This window comes from Gossypium hirsutum, chromosome D09 (genome assembly GCF_007990345.1).
Source record: "Gossypium hirsutum isolate 1008001.06 chromosome D09, Gossypium_hirsutum_v2.1, whole genome shotgun sequence".
Lineage (NCBI taxonomy): Eukaryota > Viridiplantae > Streptophyta > Magnoliopsida > Malvales > Malvaceae > Gossypium > Gossypium hirsutum.
Window position 1 is genome coordinate 11882277 of NC_053445.1, and position 20280 is coordinate 11902556.

The window sequence follows — 20280 nt, forward strand, 5'->3', positions numbered from 1 at the left end:
ATTCAAGATGGAGGAAAATGGGTTATCACATATTGTCTTTTAGACATAACCACAAACTGTGTGAACCAAGGGGGAGACAATTTCTTTGATCTTATCGATCGATTACGAAATTGGATTTAGCCCAAGCAAAGTTGAAGAAAGATGTAGGTATCTGAACTTCTCAAATCATGAATTACTTTGTTCGTCAGTCAAGTGGGTACTAGAATGTTAGATTCATTTTCAAATATTTGTACAATACCCTCCACGCAATCGAGCAGAATGAAATAGCAAAAGGTGATGTGGATGCAATCATGTCATACTTTAAAGTTAGGATAGAATGTGATTTTTTATTTTTACATGAACTACAGTAACGATGATGAAATGCACCTGCACAATTTTTTTAGGACAATGCAACCTCTCGTTCGGGCTACACATTCTTTGGTAATGTCATTAACTTCGACACCACTTATAATAAGAATACTAATGGAAGGTGTTAGAGTTATGTAACCCAAATTACTATTAAAAATAAAATACAAGTGGCAAGAATAGGGGGATCTACAAGGGCGAAGGCCGTAACCCATCATAGATCCCCAAGAAGCAAAATACTGGACTAGCAGCCCCGCGGTACAATACAAGTTGCACAAGTGAAATCTGTATAGAAGTCTACTTCCTCTATTTGATGTTGATTAGAATAAGGTGTTTTAATCTTTCTACGTTACTTCTATTTGACTTTGATTAGAATAATTTAAACCTATAAATAAATGTAATCGTCTCTCCTTTTGTATTATTCGAATTTGACATGGTGAATTTTCTTCTCCTTTGCCCGTGGTTTTTTCCTGAAAGGGTTTCCACGTAAAATTTCGTGTATTCTATTTTTCTTTCTTTTCTTTGCGATACATTGCCATTATCGACGTTCTATTTTCACATAAGACATCTAATGCCTATAGTGTGTATTGACATTCTTGAGGACGAGACGGTTGATATATTTCAACGGGTTCTCCACACCTTTCTAGATGTCATGCATAATAAGTACCTCATAACAATCGTCACATATGGGGATAGAGTAATGCTCGGAGCAATCAACATAACTTTGCACAATGTTAGGCATAGACTGTGTACATGGCACATGGAAAAAAACTCATAAGCTAACATTATTAATATGATGTTCGCTAAGTATTCTTCAGCTGCATGAATTCATGTTAGACACCACATGAATTTGACAAAGAGTGAGTTGCAATGGTAAAACAATTTAACATTGATGATCATTCATGGGTTCTAGAGAAGGATAGGAATCTAGAGTTATGGACTTAGGCATATATTACAGGTCACTTTGTTAGCACCTTAAGATCAACACAAAGGTGTGAGTCTTTCAATGCTTCTCTCACCATACATCTAAAGTCCATGAAGACATATTACGACTTTATTTAAGTGATAGACCAACCCATTAGTAAACTACGAATTAAGGAGGTCCAGGCTAATTACTTAAGTACATAGACAACTCCATGTCATTTAAGAAAGTTGTCATTGAAAGGCATGTAGTAGAGGTTTACACGAGGCAATCATTCTCTATTTTCCAATAGGAACTGCAACAAGAGACATTGTATCATCAATGAGAACTAGTTATTGAATATGGGAGTAAACAAATCTACTCATTAGGGAAGTATAGGCCACCAAATCGAAGGATACAAGTAGTTTTAAACGTTGTTGCCGTTACACTTCATTGCTCGTGCTAGAAATATGAAACAATCGGATTTCCTTGTAGGCATAAGATTCATGTCATGAAGCTTGAAGATTTGTCTTGTATACTAAATTCATTGATATTGCACCAATGGACAAAAAATGAAAATTTAGGTCCTCCACCATTTTTAATGTTGATGTCTCTTAAGAAACTATGCCATTGACTCATTTCGCTTCGCTAAGCTAGAGCTCTAATAAAATGTGTTACATAACATCCTAGATAAATGAGTCTTTCAAAGTCATACGAGATGAAATAAATAGACTCACAGTTACAATAGAGGAAATGTGTCAATTGCAAGATCCCATCTTTGACAAGACAAGTGCGAATAAAGTAAAGGACCCTACAAGGAAAAAAAGGAAGGGTAGACAAGTCTCGAAAAAACAAAAGGCATCCCCAACTCAAAAATGCAGTTACTACAAAATGATAGGACATAATACAATGACTTGTCTAACGTTGAAGAATGGAATCTCTACCTCGACACATGAGTTCAATTCAACAAATTTAGGCAATGAAATGTCATATTTAGGAAATGATTAATTTACTTCTACTAGACAGTACAATGTAAGAATCAATTATTCTTTGATGATATTAATTTCATACCATATCGATTTTCCTTTAGTAGCCTTTCGATGATGATTTTTACTTGCTAACAATTTTGTTTTCGTTTATTAAGCTTTCGAGTGATGAAGCATTGCAAACGTTGCTACAGTTGCATAACATGTGGATAATAGGTAAACTCCATTTCATTTATCTAAACATTTCATTTATCTAACTCAATATTTTACGTTTGACAATGAGATTTTGGAATTAGTTGTTTGGTTTAGTGGTTAGGATTGAATATATAGTCAAAAATTCTCTCTAGATTTTAATTTTGTTTTACATCACTACTTTTTGATATACAAAATATATACATGTTCCTAATTTTCTAGCATGTATATGAATTTTCATTTACTTGAAAAACCCTAAAATATTTGGTATTTTACCACTCGGTAGAAGAATGCACTTCGATTTCAAATATATAAGAGTTCTCTGATCTTTTATAAAGTCACAAAGATAGACTCCCTCACCATATGCAAAAAAATAACATGTTCAACCAATTTTTTACATGTATAATAATCCTCATAATTTTTTTTCCCAGGAAATATTTGGTATTTGACCACATCATGATGGTTGCGCTTAGGTTTTGGTGATACACGAGTTATTTGATGCTTTTCAATAGCCGCAAAGAAAGTCTCCTTAGCTATGACACTCTACAAGTTTAAACATGATAAGATGAATTAATGAAAATTGACAACTTTAGTATCATTCATATCACTTTAGATTAGTCGTAATTTACTACATCTTTGATTGGACTATGAGGTAGATACATCATAAACTTTATCGTGTACAAACTGCAATCATCTCCGTCAACGAGATGAGAAAGTTAATGTTCAATGGATGGGAAAAATTTCAGATGAATTTACTTTATCGTGTACATGTTCCAGTTTATTTTGAATCTCTGTCAAGGAGCTTGTAACCCATCAAGATGAGTTTGCTTACCATTCGATGGCATTACATGACACAATTATTTAATAAATAGAATTATATTGGACGCCATCTAGATGGTTTATTCTACCATCCAGATAGTATTACAAGATAAATTTATTTACCTAACCAAAATAAATTGGAACCCATCTAGGTAGCTGATTCTGCCATCTAGACGACATTACAAGAAACATTTATTTAATAAACCAAAACATATTGGAACTCATCTAGATGGTTGATTCTTCCATCCAAATGGCATAATATTCTTGAACATTTCTCCTACTACATTAATGTATGAACTAAACTAACCCATTTTTTTATTGTTCTGCATTCATTGCAACGACATTAAGCTTCTCAAACAACACCATTGGTTGGCTAACATATGATGCAAAATTTTCATTCTCCCACAATTTAGCATAAGAAGTGAATTGTTTTAAGTTAATAGTAAGTAGAATTATGTTAAATAAAGTTAAATAAAACAAACAAAAGGAAGAATAAATAGATTCAAAATAAACAATACCAAATGTTTTTCATCGGTTACTCTTCTAACATTATTACTTCCTCTTGCCATGCTACCCAACACATGTGCTTTCTTTTTGAACATGTTGATCACACACATATACCAGTGTACTGTTGGTAAACTAGAACTGAAAGTATTTTTAAAGAACTTGTTGAAATCATTTCATTTATTGAATTTCCAAGGCATCTATTTATACAACAAGTTTTTGAATTCAAAATGCAGAAAAAACTGCTACTAAATCATAATCTAAAATTTTTTTTTGACTACTTTATTTGCCTAAAAATAAGGGTTGATATTTGCCTAAAGACTATGACAAATTATAACTAATGGAGCTTCAAAAATCATAAAGTTAACACTTATTGATGTTGGAGTTGCAAATTCCATGCTTTTTTCTTAAGAACTCAAATCTAGCTTTAGGAAATGCTTTTATGAAAATGTCAGCATATTGATTTTATGTATTGCAATAAACCAATTGCACTTCTCCTTCCTTTTGAACATAATGAAGAAAGTAGAATCTCATGATCCCTTCTGACTTGCACAATTCATTAAACTCATCAGAATAGAACTCTAAGCCATTGTCTATGCCGAGGTGTTTTATTTGTTTTCCTGTTTGTTTTTCAATCATAGTTTTCCAAGACTTAAATGTAAAAAACACGTCACTTTTCTACTTCAGGAAAAAGCCTAAACTTTTCTAGAAAAATCATCAATAAGTGTTAGCATATAATTAGTTCCACCTCTCGAAGGAACTCTAGATGGCCCCCACAGATTAGAATAAATATACTCCTATGTTCCCTTCATTTTATGGATTCCTCTGGTGAATCGAACTCTCTTTTGCTTCCTAAAAACGCAGTGCTCACAAAACTTCAATTTGTAAATTCCTTACCTATCAAGAAGTCTTCTTTTGCTCAATTCTGTCATGCCATTCTCACTCATATGCCCTAGGCGCATATGCCAAAGTCTAGTAAAATCATCATCTAAGAAGGAATAGGAAGCAACAGTTGCATCACCAGTAATAGTAAAACCCTGCAAAACATATAACTTGACAGTCTTGCTTTACCCTTTCATCACAACGAGAAAACCTTTGGAAATCTTCAAAACCCCACTTTCAGCTGTGTATTTGTAACCTTTTGAATCAAGAGTACTCAACGAAATTAAATTTCGTTTCAATTCTGGAACATGTCGCACGTCACTAAGTGTTCTGACAACTCCATCAAATATCTTAACTTTAATCGTTCCAACACCTGCGATTTTACACGAAACATTATTTTCCATCAAAACTACACCTTCAAACACTATTTTGCAAGTTGTAAACCAATCCCAATTGAGACTCATGTGGAAGGTGTACCCTAAATCAAGGATCCACTCCTCGCTCACTTTAAAATTGTTGATAGAAGCGACTAAAAGTTCACAATCGCTGTAGTCTTCTACAACATTAGCTTCATCAGATTTTGCTGGTTGTTTTCCCTTTTGATTCGCAGCCTCTCTTTTGATATTGTTCTGCAGCTTATAGCACTCAGATTTAATGTGTCCTTTCTTCTTGCAGAAGTTCCAAGTTTGAGAGAATTTCTTTAAACACTGTTAAATGTTCGTGCACAGACGCACCTTCCTCCAAACAATGAGCATAAAGATGTTGTTTCATGCGCAGCTTACTGGTTAAAGTTTTTGACATACATATTTGTTCTAGCCTTTTCCATAATGTAGCGGCAGTCTTCTCTTTCATCACATCTTGCAAAATTCTATTAGACAAATGCAGATGTAATTGTGTTAACACCTTTCGATCTTTACACCTCTTCTCTTCCTCCTTTAATGTCAAAGGCATCTTATCTATCCCCAGCAGGGCGTCATCTAAGTCCATCTGCGCAAGAACTGTTTACATCTTTATTTGCCACAACGCGAATCTGGTATTGCGATCCAACAGTGAAATTTCATACTTCAAAGACGCCATTACCGTGATTAAGATGAACAACTCGAAAGCTCTGATACCAATTTGTATAAAAATAGAACGTCGATAATGACAATTTATCGCAAAGAAAAGAGAAAGAAAAATAAAGAACACACAGATTTTACGTGAAAAAAACCCTTTCAGGAAAAAACCATGGGCAGATGAAAAGATAATTCACTAAGTCGAATTCGAATAATTACAATAAGAGTAGACTATGTCTATTTATAGGCTTGTAAAACCATATTCTAATAGAAGGAGTGTAGTAAGGTTGAAACACCATATTCTAATAAATATCAAATAGATGGAGTGTAATAAGGTTGAAAAACCTTATTCTAAAATAAAATAAAATAAGTATAGTTCTATATGAATTTTACTTTTATTTTATTTTACCACTATATTTTATTTTAATAAGGATTTGGGTTACTCAATTCTAACAACCCTAAATTTTTTTCTTCTAACAATGAAAGACGGTGAGAGGAAGGAAAAAGTTCACGTCAAAAAAAATATAGAGAAGAAATTGAACAAAATTAAATTTTACATGAAAGTTGTTTTAATCCTTTTAATTTGAGTTGGAAAAAGTTGTTGATGTGGCATAAAATAATTGGCTAAGACCATATATGAGGTGATGGGAAGGGTCCATGGAATAATTTCTCCTTAAAATCTATATAACTTGTCAATAAAACTAATTGAAAACTTAAACCAAATTACAATATACACAGATATGGATATCTACCTTCATTTCAACAAGGTATTCAGGCATCGGAGATTCTTCCAAAGGCTTTCGCATAGCATCATCCTCGGTCCTATGTAATTCATAAACAAAAGTATGTACAATTTATTATATATAACATAACTACCTTCTTATTTGAATCTAGTTCTTCCTGGATAACAATTTCTTAACCTTGTCATTCCCCCAAACACTAATGCGAGGGGGAAATTCATAGCTCTCATATCCATACCAAGGAATGGTATTACCTTGAACTTTGATAGAGCAGCTTGTTGGATCAAACTTTTTGATCAAGTAGCTCAGGACCTCCCTCTTCATTGACCACGAAGTCAATTGAATCGATGATTCCATACCAAGAGCACGAAGGATGTTCTCTATCTTCGTATCCTTCAAATCCTTGAACAACTTGATCGTACTTCGAGAACTACAAAGAGTAAGCATGCCTTACAAAAAAAAAACATTTATTGTCAATATGTTTGCTTGTATCATACAATAACTTACTTTTTAAAATTAAGCACATGAGATTATACCTTATACTTTTCATCTTGGCCTTCTACTTCCAACTCTTCTTTCTCCATGGTAGTACTTTTGAAAGGCTTCTTCTCCGAATTCAATAGTTTTGAGCGTTGTAAGGCCACCTTTGGACGCTCCTAGCTCAAAATAACACCAATGTTCCTATAACAAAATCTTCAATAAGTCATTTCTCAACCTCTCAACTAACCTCTAATTCAAATTTCCCTTTCTCATCAGTTATCTCGCTGTTGTTTCGCTCTCGGACACTTGCACTGCATAAACGGAGCACATAATAAACCCTACTACTTTTTCTAAAACGTTAAGCATTTTGTGTTTACATTAACCGAATTTGCTCCTTATTATATGAAAATAGAAAACCAAATAATTTAGGGGGGATAGTGGCTTCATTGATTTCTTCTGCAACCTACTTGCTATTAGAACCGTTATTGATATCACTCGGCTGATTAAAATCTATACTAATTACGTCGAAAAATATAGTATAAATACCAAAAAAACAAAGCTACATATGAGAATATATACCTCCAAAATAGTTCACAAGTCATCTAGATGGAATTCTGCCCATCCAGATGACATTTTATCATCAACACATATGGCCACGTGCCCTAAACAATGCAGAAACACAATTAATTCCATCAATAATATATGTAATTTCATTACCCAATATGACATCATTAAATCACTAATGCTCTAATGTCGATTCCCATGCAAGCATTCATGCGTTTACTATAAAAAAGTTAAACATGCATCGCCCTATAGTGCATCGTAATCATTAAAGAAAACCAGTGCATATGCTAGAATAGAATTTGTGGTTTTAAACCTTTTTACATAAAAATGCAATGTACTCCTTAATGCCCTCAACTCTAAAGTTGTAATAATTTCATACAACCAAATAAGAGGAGATGTGAAAAAAGCAAAATTCAACTACTAAAGAAAGGCGAGCTGTTAAATGGCGATGAATTATCAATGGAATGGAGCAAAGACTTACATTTTGAATAATTATTTAACTAATATAAAACCTATAAAGCTTATTCTGTCAATCACTAAAGATTCCAACTCCCAAACAATCGTTGTAAAACGATCTGATTTTTCATGGTATCAAAAAATACAGTTTTAGAATCTCGTTTTTGTAAACCAAATCCAGAGATTAAGTTATTATGAAAATATATTAAAGCTCGATTAAGAAATTTAACCGAGAAAATTAGTTAATTAAATTTTAGAGACTAAATTGTAGAAGTCTAATCGCTATTGAGTTTTAATTTAAAAAAGGCTTGAGAATCTAGATAGCAATTATCTAAAGAACCAAAATAGTTATTTAACCATTGTCCATCAGGAATTAGTGGCTGATAATATTGATTTCCACTTTGTTTAATTAATGGTTGATTAAGTATAATAATAACTTAATTAAACTAATTAAGTAAGCTTAATTAAAGTTTAAACTAAATATAAATAGGAATATAGTGAGATTCTCATCTTTCTTCCCATCATCCATAGAAAGAAAAGAAGAGAAAACTTCAAAGTTGTTCATTCATTCGGTCATACCAAAATTACCAAGGTAATCAAACTATTTTCATCAATTTTTTTATAGATTTATGATAATGGGAGCTTGATTTAGCTAGCTTGTGTATCAATTTATTTTATTGTTAAGTTTTTAGCAAGTTATCATTATAGAGAAATTGATGAATTAGACCTTAATTTGATAGTTAATAAGCTTAATCATGATAAAGACTAAATTGTAAAGCTAATTAAGCTTGTTAGATAATTTTGAAATATTAGGAATTAATTGAATAAATTGAAAACTGTCATGAGATTATATGAATATGGAATGAGCCATGCTTTATGATATTAAGTAAAAAATAGTATGATATAATTGCTACATGATATGATATATGAATATGGAATGAACATGCTTTATGATATTAGACATATATGAGTGATGATAAATTGAAAAAAGATTATGATATTGAATATGAATTGATATGTGAATTGATTATAAAATGAAATTGGATCATCGGTACTCTATTAACTATAAGCAGAGTCGAACATAGTTGGTATGCTATAGGGTTAGATTGTGCACGGGTTATACTTTGACTATATGTCAATGAGCGTTGGACGCATGTTACTTCAAACGTTCCAATGAGTGCTGGACACACCTTTTACTTTGGTTATACCTTTAAGCGGTAGGCACAATTTATATACTTTGGACGTTCCGATCAGACACTACTGGATGTCAAATTGGTATGTTGGTTGGATAATGCATGTACCCGTCCTAGATCCAAGTCAGGTTAATATGGGTATAAAGTATGAACTCGATAAATGATATTGAATTGAAATGATAGTATGAACCGGTACACATGTAGATATATGTAAAATATGACTTAAAATGTGAAAGACCATACGAACGAATTTATACAAGCCTGGAGGGTTGATATGGTAATAGAGCGAATCAATAGATTCGAGAATAAGATGAGTTAAAGAATGAGAAATTGATATGAAATGAAATGAAAATATATGTACCTTATTGTTGACTGGTATGACATGATAAATTCTAATGCAAATGATAAATGAATTGTTATACAAAATTGTTATTTCCATGCATTATATGTTAATGGAAGTTCTTGGCGTAAATGGAATGTGATTTGGCTAAATGTTAACTTATTTGATTAATGTTATTGTTATATTGACTTAAATCATGAAAAAATCACTAAGTTTTATTGTTCAGTGTATGGTTTGTTTATTCTATGTGAAGGTATGATCGTAAAATTTCGGCCCAACAATGTTTGTACAATACTTTACATTGCAATAGATGACATGTAACTAGGTTTGAACCATTTTAAGGTTGTAAATGGTGAATGGAGTGTTTTGATTATGGAATGATACATCTGTATATATGGCTTAAAGCTTTTAAAGGATGGAGATGTGTAATTGAACATCAACATGGGATGCAATGTTTTGCGTGTTGAGTTGAAGGAATCTACCTTCACATTGTGCATTTAAAGTCGCAACCCCGAGCCTATGTCAATGATGTCACAACACGGATCTATCATGGTCATAACCCCAACTCATTAAGTTATCAAAAGAGACTTTTGTAAGCTGATTATAAATCATGTGATGAATATGTATTAAACTTAATAGTTGAATTGAATGGTAACCAGCTATAGTTTCTCCGGGAACGAATTTAAGATCTCATAGCTCGGATCGAATGCTCAAGTTGATTTCAGTTGTAAGCTCAAAGCACCGAAAACCCATCATAATTTCATCCATTCCAAACAATTTTATTTAATTACACTAATAAGTAACAACACAGCAATCTGAAAATATAAATTATCTTTCAATTTTTTGGTGAGTTTTAAAGAGATCATATATTCTTTAACCACTGTCAAAATGGGAGTTCAAAATGAAAAAGAAAAGAGACAAGGAATTGACAGATTACCCGCTGTCAAAAGAGACGGGGAAGAAGAGGAACGACTAAAATGCACCAATCGGAACCTACGGCACTAGGCTTCGTTAGTCGTCGGAAAGCGAAAGACACAACAACGATGTCCAATGGGATCGGTTAGAACCGCAGTGAAAAAGATGAAAGCCTGGGATGGCATAAAACGTTGCCTTAAATGAAATCTACGGCATTGATGATGCAGCGGGCTTCGACCGGTGTCGGAGAGCGGCAAACACGACGGTGGCGTCGACCGGAATGGGTTGGAAGGAAGGCCGACAGGAATTGGTTTGGACGAGGAACGGGAAACGACGGCTTAGGGAAGAAATGTTTTTTTTTTTTAGCTTTAGTGAATTTATTTGATTACCTATAACCGGTAAATCCCGGTTTTGCTTTTATTTTAGGCTTTATCCTCTCTTTTTTTTGAATCTAAAGCCTCCTGCTTTTTGAAGCTTATGGTAAGCTTTTTTTAGCTTTCTGTAGAATTTCCCCATTATATCACCTTTTCGTTTTATGTTCTTTAAAAGCAGAGAGCCAAAGAGAGAAAGAAGGATCTGAGAAGGGAAAACATAGAGAAAAAAGCTTTAAAACAATGGCGGATTACCATTTCGTTTACAAAGACGTGGAAGGTGCTTCCACTCAATGGGACGATATTCAAAGAAAGCTTGGTAATTTACCCCCAAAGCCACCCGCTTTCAAGCCTCCTCCTTTCGAACCCGCACCCGACCCGGATTCTGCCCCCAAGGACAAGTCTTGGGTCGATGCCAAGACTGAAGATGAACTTGATGAACTCGAAGATGATCTCGATGATGATCGCTTCCTTGAAGAATACAGGTTTCATTTACATTTTTTCTTCAATTAATTGGATTTGTTTTGCGGATTTCAGTTTTAGGATTTAGACGTTATTATTTTGATAATTGGATTCAGAGGTGATTTTTTTTATTGAATTAAAATATTGGTTTAGATTATTTGGTTAAATTTGTTAGATTTATGAGCTGAAAGGGAAGTTTCACGTTGAAGCATGATAGCTTTAGGATTAATTCTGGTGATATCTTTTTTGTTCTTCATTTTGCATCAAATTCACGATTGCGAAATTGTTGGAACTTTTGCCTTGTGACTGGATTTTTATTAGCTATGGATCCTTCAAATACACATTAAAATATATTTGAGACATTGTATCTAACACTAACACTCAAGTTGGAGTAATACCATTAAGAAATCCGTGTGGGACATACACCCGAAACCGGCACTCGCACCGGAATTCAATTGATACAGGCTTCCATTGATATCAATGTTTGTGCATTTTATTGGAAAATTGGTGTTGTTTTTGATAGAAAGAAGAGGCTAGCTGAGATGAAGGAAGCAGCTAAGGTTTCAAAATACGGATCGGTGATGCAGATTTCAGGATCTGATTTTGTGCGCGAAGTTTCACAAGCTCCTCAAGATGTCTGGGTGGTTGTCTTTCTCTACAAAGAAGGGTATTTTACATTTGAAATATTGCTTGCTTCTTATACAAGTTTTAGTCATCAAAACTGTGACAAATTTGTTTCTTTTTGTGTGTTAAGTAACAATTGTTTCTTTCCTGAGTTCGTGAATGGGCTTTTTTTGCTTGGTACAATACAATAGTTGATGTTTCCTTCTTCTAATTGGAAGTGAATTATATAAATATCCGTTTTAGTACCACTTGATCTAATCGAAAGTTACCATTTTTCTTTTCTCTGTTCTATATTATATAGATGTTTCTTTTGTGGTCATTGATGTACTTCGAATAAAAACTATATGACTTGTGAACCAAGGAATTTTAAGATGCTTGTGCTTGTTGAAAAATAGGCATGGATGCTCATTGTATTGATTGATTTTTCGCTTTATTGGTAATCTTATTAGATCCCCAGAGTGTGGGCTGCTTCTGCGGTGTTTGGATGAATTGGCAATTAAATACCCTGCAACGAAGTTTGTCAAGATAATATCTACCGAATGCATTCCTAACTATCCAGATCGTAATCTTCCGACTCTCTTGGTGTATCACAATGGAGCAGTGAAAGCAAATTATGTTGGCTTGCATAGTTTTGGCCGGAGATGCACACCGGAAGGTATGCTATCGTAATCTTGTGTTCTTGTCAACCTGAGACTTAATCAAGTTGGTTCGTGCAGTCACACCATTACGAGATGACTTAGTATATGTTTGGGGTTCGATATCGATTTTATTTACCATAGTTTTTATTCACTCTGAAAACATAGGTGTGGCCTTAGTTCTGTGTAAATCGGATCCTGTATTAAATGATGGTCAAAGCGGGAGTGAGCAAGCTGTTCTTGAAGGAATTCGGAGGCAGTTTATTGAGAAAGTTGTGACGGAGCATGAAGACGACGATGAGGGAGGATCTTCAAGTGATTAGATGTTCCTACATTCATTCAGGTTCTGTTGGGTTTGGGAAAGACAATTCTAATGTCTGGTTTCTTGCTTCTTGTTTTGAAGTTTTCTTTGGTGATTTTGATGTTGTGTCAATATAGTATTATTATAACCCTCTACTATGGTTTGACATCCATTGATGGAATTTTGTGTTATCACTTTTACCTTTGGGGCTCACTAATCTTGATGTATATTAATGGAGTGAGTAAAATATTATGTTTCGATGTATAATTTTGGTGTTATTGTTAATATATGTAGTTAAAATATGAGATTAAATATAAAATATTAATTAATTGACTGCAGTTTATTTTATTATTAAATATTAAATAATATTTTATTAAAGTTAAAATTATGGGTTAAATTTATTGGTATTTTAATAATAGGTCACCTAGATATTGGGCGAATCTAGAATTGTTGAAATTAGGTCTGGCCCAGTAGGCTCGGTTTGTAGGGGTTGGACCTACTTTTAACAAGGTATTTAACTTCTTTCTGGAATGGAAGGCAAGAGATTGAAATTATTGAAGATTAAAATTGATTGATTTCAACTAAGAAAAAATTCCCAAAAATTTTAAAATGAAAAAATCCCGAAATTTTTAGAGTAAAATTGTCAACCAAATTTTTCAGTTAAGAAATAATAATACCTAATACCCAAATTTATTTTTTTTTAAATACAATTTGACTCATCTTAATAACCTTAATCGATTAACCAATTTTTTTCAAAGAGCGAAAGATTGGGTATTGTAGTTTATATTTTAATAAGATAAGTTAAATATGAAATCTAAAGCTTAGAAACCTTTATTTTGATCTAAAGGCTAAAATCATTTTCGTTCTCAAAGCCCTCATTTTAAAAGTTCTCACTATAATTGTTACCATAATATTTATAAGCACGAGTTAGAAGAAACTTTTGAATTAATAAAAAAAAAAACCTTTATCATTCAACATATTACCAAATTGACATTTTTAGAAAATGTATGTGATAAAATTTCTATTCATTTTGATTTGAGGTTGGATTTCAAAGTAAATGAGTACTATTAATTAATTAATTATTAATAATAGTTAAATCATATCAATTAAGGTGATAAAATTATTTTTTTTATACAATAAAAATTTTATTCATTTGAATTGTAATAGTAATTAACTTTAATAATAGAAAAAATATATTAAAATTAAATTAAACTTTTTTACACAATTATCATTTAATTAGTGATTATATTATTGTTAAATTAGACTTTTCATTTATATTAAACTAAACTCATTATTTTAGAATTATTATAGTTAATTAATTATATAGTTATAAGCTAATTAAAATTAATACTTAATCTTGGAATGCGTGGTCATTCCTATTGAGAGGGGTTTGACAGAATAATTATCTTTTCAGACAATCTAGAGGCAGTACAAGCTGTACAAGAGGTAATACATCCTCTTCTATTGGAAACAATACCCATATCATACTCAATCAAGTTAATACTCAAACCTTTTTTTATCAATTTCCTTTTTTATCTTTAGAGTTTTATTCAAATAATAACTCTATTTTAAAATTAGCATAACATTTTTAACTAATAATTATAAATTAAATTATAATATTTTTAAATGTGTTGTAATGATCATAATTTCTATTAGAAGTGTACAATTATCACAACTTTTACTTTACAAATTTAGTAATATGATGAAAAAACCAAGAATGGTACCGGAGGTTGTTTTAGTTGTGTCGTTTTAAGAAGCCATTGGAAGCAGACAGAAGCAGTGTCATACGAAAGGGAAGTTGTATTTTGGAACACTGCAGCTCGAGCCTTAGCGAGGAAGCAGCAATGAGAAAGACGTTTCGGAAATTTGCAGTAATGAAATATGCTCCACAGATTTATGCGAGGATGATGGCAAATAGAGTTTTGGCTTTGGTCATCTTCAGATGACAAAGCAGTTACTAACTACGGCAGATCAAAACCTTTACAGCGAAATACCATAAATTCTAACTACCACCACCATATCATACTCCCCAGTATCTATACAGTACACTTTCTAACTCATTTTTACCTACTTTTCTTTCTGGCTACCAAAAATAGCCTCTCTTGTTATAAGCTTTATTCCTCTCACCCATAGCTCTGCCATTTCGGACCCGCCTTCGCACATGAAATGAACCTCTTTGTTCTTGGTAGTCACCACTCGAAATACTCCGGGTTTGTTAGCATCACCCTTGCTCTGCCGGTTCTTCTCAAAGGCTGCACTTGGTCCCAATTCTGCCTCTCTGCATATAACATTTCTTCGACTTGATTTCCCCCAATGCAGCAGTCCGGAACTCTGCACCATTTTCATGTCTTTCGAGTGAGGATTTCCCTTTCCTCCCTTTGTATGCTTCAGGATACGGGCACCCCTGACAACAAGGTTGCGAGCGAGCTCGTTTAGAATCACATGTTCAGCGTCGTTTTTCAATATGACAGTTTTTCGAGCAAGAGAGAGCGCAGTCTCCCCTTTACCATTCTTGAAATCACAATCTGCCCCATGTGAGATTAAGAGCTCACACATTGGACCATGACCTTCCCTTGCTGCTAACATGAGTGGAGTGTATCCATCCCCATCGGGGACGTTTACATCATAGCCCCTTCTCGTCAACAATGTCACAGCATCCAGGTCTCCATAGCGTGCTGCGCAATGCAAAGCATAAAATCCTCCAGAATTGCGGTTGCCTTTTTCGAGTGCCAATTCGAGCATCACTTTCTCAAACAGGTCACGGTTCTGGTTCAGTTCAGACAACGTAATTGCTGTCTCACCAGATTTATTTAACAGCTTAACATCAGCTCCCGCATAAACTAGCAGCCGGAAAGCTTCAACATGACCTTTTAAGGCAGCAACCATGACTGCTGAGAAACCATTCTCATTCTGATGATCAAGATTAAATTGTCCACTTCCAATCACAGCTTTTAGAGCCTCAACATCACCAGTTTCGGCAACAATCATCAAGGGAGAGAAAACCGATACATTGCTCGACTTCGGAATCCTTCCAACCTTGATTGCGTCCAGCACTGCTTGCTGAAAACCGCGGGACCACTGGTTTGAACCAGCAATCGAGCTAGCAGACTGACCAGAGATGTTAACTAAGCCAAAGTCAGCACCAGCCCCAGTCAACACTTTCAGACATTCTTCATGTTTGTACTTTGCGCAAATCATCAAAGCTGTGTCACCAGAGTCTGTCTTGGAGTTTAGATCACAACCGGAATCAATGAGTGATTGAAGGGTTGCCGACAAGCCAAGACGAGTTGCCATGTGTATTGGTCGGAACTCAGTTTTCATGGTTTTAACTGGGCATTCTACATTTGCACCACAGCTCAAGAGCACTTTGACAGCTCCTGTACTGCCACATAGGACCGCATGGTGCAGGAGGGTTCTTCCATAGTGAGGTGTCTCAAGGGGGAGGTGCTGAAGTAGCATGCGCAAGATGGCACCACTATCTTCAAAATATTCTACCGCGCACCAACTGATAGCATAGGGCTCAGCCAGTCCTGCACCTACTCGAAACTCTTCCCCAGTAGTAGTGTCCCATGACCACGCTCCAAGACTTACTTTAATATCAGTTGGGCCCCCAGACTGTCAATGAGCCAAAGTAGGTTTTAAGAAAACAAATACGAACAAGAATGGAAAAGGATTATTCGAAGCATGTTGTTCCTTAATGCAACTCTTTAAACTCTATGAGTTGATTTATAGGGGAAGATAATATCTTTCTAAAATGACTCTTCTTGAGGGAAATAAAGTACGACAGGGGTTGACCAGATCCAAATATAAACTAATATTATAATACTCGAGTGATTTAGATTCTACTCATAAAAAGCTTTCAGCTTAAAAACTTATACACCAGAAAGACATTTAGTGCCAATTTTACATTTATTTAGAGTTTCAAAAATTGTGTAAATCACCTGTAGAAGCAAGCGGACAACAGAGACCTGCCGACTAACCACAGCAGCAACAAGTGCAGTGCAGTCAACGTTTGTGTATAAAGAAGGTTTAGACGACCGAAGCAGCTCCCTATGACTTGCAGTTGCATCAACACCACACTGTTATTGAGCAGGAGACCATTAGATTATCATATAAAATTTAATATAAAAAATACTCTTATGCAAAATTACATCAAGACCTGGTAACTGGTCCTGGAGGGCCAACTGAATAAGGTTAGTATGGAATTGATGGCTAAATCAGCAAAACGGGCAGCAATGCTAATCAATGTTGAATTACTTTGTCTTTTGAATGGTTAAAAACTGTTGAAATGTCCCATTGTTTTCTATTATGGTCGATTTTAGAGCTTTAGTCGTATAAACTGCTGCTAACTGGTGCACATGATTAGTTGGTATGATGGTTTTACCTTCATTAGGGTGTCCACGACTTCCACAAATCCCCTGCAGCAGGCGGTGACGAGAGCATGAATAGCAACATGCGGCCGAATTAAATCAGACCCCATGAGCAGTTCGGCAAGCCTTGCTTGCCCATGGCAGCTTGCCTCTAGAAGAGCCTCTTCGCAAGCGGGTTGAGACGCCCCAGCTTTAAGCAAGATTTTCAGAATCTCAAGATGACCCTCTCTGACTGCTACTGTTGTTGCAAAGCCCTTGAAGAGTTTCTGATTCACATCAGCACCTACGCTCTGTCATATGAAAAGATATGCACTTTTAGCACATCGATAGTTCAAGCTGGTAAAAAGGAACTTAAACTAGACATCTTTTTGCAGCTAATTTTACCATCATCCTCATAAGTCTACCAAAAAATGGAGAGAACATCATATAATACCCAGTATATCTTCTTTTCTTACTTCCCTTTTCTTAAAATCTTACAGTGGTCCATAAGAAGAAAATAATACAACTAGCATAATAAGTATTTGGATCGTTCATAAGATACAAGAAATCAACACAGACGCAAACAGACAAAAATGATCAAAACAGCAACGATTGACAGAAAGAGAAAGTACTGAACGTTCTTCAAGATATGCATGATGATTTCAATTAAAAACGGTAATGGGGGATGCATCATATATACGTGTACTATTTTGTACTACAAACTCAAGCCAATGGTCGGTGACAACTCAGTATGGGCCTTGCAGAGCATGTTTCTCTTGAATAAATGTGGTAGGCAATAAACTACTCGCTCTTATTTTCTAATGCTATAAGATAAACTTCAAATCGCTTCAAATTACTTCTGAAATTATAATTGTCTTACAGAACAAGAAAATCTTTATTGGGTTTCCTTCAGAAAAGAAAATTTTTGCTTCAGTGAAACAGGAAAAGGGCAAATAAAAAGCCAAACATATGATTGAATAAGACACTCTAACATCTTGGGAATATTAATATTTGCATATCCCTATCATTAACTTTCTTACATACCACTATTCCATCGAAATCAAGAAAAAGGATCATCTAATTCAACCAAAACAAAAGCTAAAAACAACAACTTAAGTTTTGTTGAAGCAAATTAAACTTATTTAAGAACTCTTAAAATAGCACCACCTCCCCGGAAATGAAAATACGACATAAACTCCTACTTGGACCAAAAAGATTCTAAGCTTTTTTGCCCATAAATAATAAGATAGCCATATATTTACAAAGATTTTTCATAAATAAATGTGAAAGATGAGGGTAGAACACACATTTACTCCTCTATTTATATGTTACAGTAAGGAAACCAGTAAATTTGGTGTTTCAAACCAAGTCATGGTTTAAACAGGATTCTTGGTAGAGATTTAAGGCAAACATAAATAAAAGTACACTGAATTAAAGAAGCAAACTTAACCATAAATGAATTTTTATGTCACTATTCTAAAGGTAATTGTACAGTTGGTAAAAAACATAAAATTGTAAATTTAATTTACACTGAGGAATTGTATTTTGGGGACCAGAGCAGCGGAATGAAATAAAGCATGAGGAAGAAATATTGAATCTTTGAACATATGGAAATATTTTGAAGAAAAAAAGAATATCAGTTTCCGACGATTATGCTAGGAGAATATGTAAGATGTAACCCTTAAATTCATAAATAATAAATTTGAAAACTTAAAAAAAAACATAATAATATAATTATATCAACGAATCTAGGTAATTAGAGAACGCAAATTACGTGCAATTTTAAATTTAAAATACTTTTAGCACTTCGAAAAATTAGGAAATCACCAAAATACTCGGCTGAAATTTGAATTCAAAAAAGTCATTTTCAAAGTGAGCATATGTATACTACGCAACTTTGTTCTTTTCTCAGTAGCCAAACAGAGTATTAAAGACAGCGCCAGTGAAACGCTTCAAAACCAAGAAATGAATGGTTAAAATTTTAAAATCATTTTGACTTTTACTGAATTCTATCAAGTGGCTTTAAAAAACGGAGACCTGAAAAGCAACGATCTGACTCTGTTGGCCTAAAACGTTGGTTTTTAGTGACCACTTACTGATTTCCAAAACATTCAAATTTAAAGCAAAAATGGAGGGAACCCCTCAATAATCATTAAAATGATTCTTAAAAATCAGTATAAACAACTCAAATTTAATTTTGAAAAGCGAAATGCAGAGGAGATTAAAACGCTTACGGAACACACAAAAATAAAATAGATAAAAAGATTTCAACTTATAACCAAAATGAAGAAAAACCGCTGTAAAACGCAACGTGAATGGAACAGTTTGAGTCACAAACCGATCAAAACGATAAATAAAACAGGGAAAAAAAACGGATATTTTTTTATTGCATTACCAATAGTTTCTTTACGAGAGAGACATTTCCAACATGAACAGCGAGGAAAAGAGCGGTGACGTCAGTCTTAAACTCCTCATATTCGACGCGGACCTCACTCGCCGATTCTTCTCTCAAAACGACTTCTGTCTTCCTGGTTTTCAAGCAGACAGCACCGACGAAGTTGACGTCGACGAACGGATCGGCGATGCATTCGAGAGCTGACCTCAGATCGCCGGTTAAAGAAGCTTCGAGCAGACGCTGAGAAACTTCGGCCTCGTAATCGACGGGAACCACCTGTCTGCTGCCGGAAAACACCGTCATTGTTAAGACGCGGCGGTTTCTTCAAGGTAGCACACAAAAGTCGATGTAACTACAGGAGAGGGATGGCATGCGAAAGATGCGCGTGGCTCGAGAGAGAAGAAGAAGAAGAAGAAGCAGCTCTCTTGGAAGTAAAACCCAGAAAAAAAAAAAGAAGTTGAAAGAAGTGAGCGCCACAGAGTGAAGCACATACAAGGTGGCTTATTTATTACAAAAGGATTTTTTTACCCTTTTTACCACGGTTATATCCACGATAAAATTATGGTTATAAAACATAATTATTTATCATTATGATTTTGACTGTTTTTAATTTAAAGAAATTTCACAGCATTAATGGTTTTCTCTTTAAATCAAATTAAGCATACTGTGAGTTGGGCCCATGATTTGTATACTGTTGGCCTAAGAATATCCGGTAATTAGATCATGGATTCCAGATCTCAAATCAGGACCGTTGATAAGAAAAATTTTAAA

The 20280-nt window shown here is 34.2% G+C and overlaps 2 protein-coding genes across 7 annotated transcripts; one reads left to right on the forward strand and one right to left on the reverse strand.

The window, feature by feature from the left end:
• The first annotated feature begins 10174 nt into the window (after positions 1-10174).
• LOC107892178 (phosducin-like protein 3) lies at positions 10175-13032 on the forward strand. The gene is made up of 4 exons (XM_016817187.2): positions 10175-11228; positions 11729-11872; positions 12279-12484; positions 12633-13032. The coding sequence occupies exons 1-4, from the start codon at positions 10987-10989 to the stop codon at positions 12785-12787; spliced, it is 747 nt and encodes a 248-aa protein (XP_016672676.1). The 5' UTR covers positions 10175-10986; the 3' UTR covers positions 12788-13032.
• A 1515-nt stretch (positions 13033-14547) lies between these two features.
• On the reverse strand, positions 14548-19988 carry LOC107892177 (ankyrin-3). 6 transcript variants are annotated; one of them, XM_041101798.1, is made up of 4 exons: positions 19510-19988; positions 17150-17425; positions 16707-16844; positions 14548-16380 (listed from the first exon to the last, which is right to left on the reverse strand). In XM_041101798.1, exons 1-4 carry the CDS (start codon positions 19810-19812, stop codon positions 14833-14835), a joined length of 2265 nt encoding a protein of 754 aa, XP_040957732.1. In that variant the 5' UTR covers positions 19813-19988; the 3' UTR covers positions 14548-14832. The 6 variants fall into 6 exon arrangements, with proteins under 6 accessions (XP_040957732.1, XP_040957733.1, XP_040957737.1 ...); XM_041101799.1 differs by lacking the exon at positions 19510-19988 and adding an exon at positions 18644-18747; XM_041101803.1 differs by lacking the exon at positions 19510-19988 and adding an exon at positions 18282-18298.
• Positions 19989-20280: the final 292 nt, after the last annotated feature.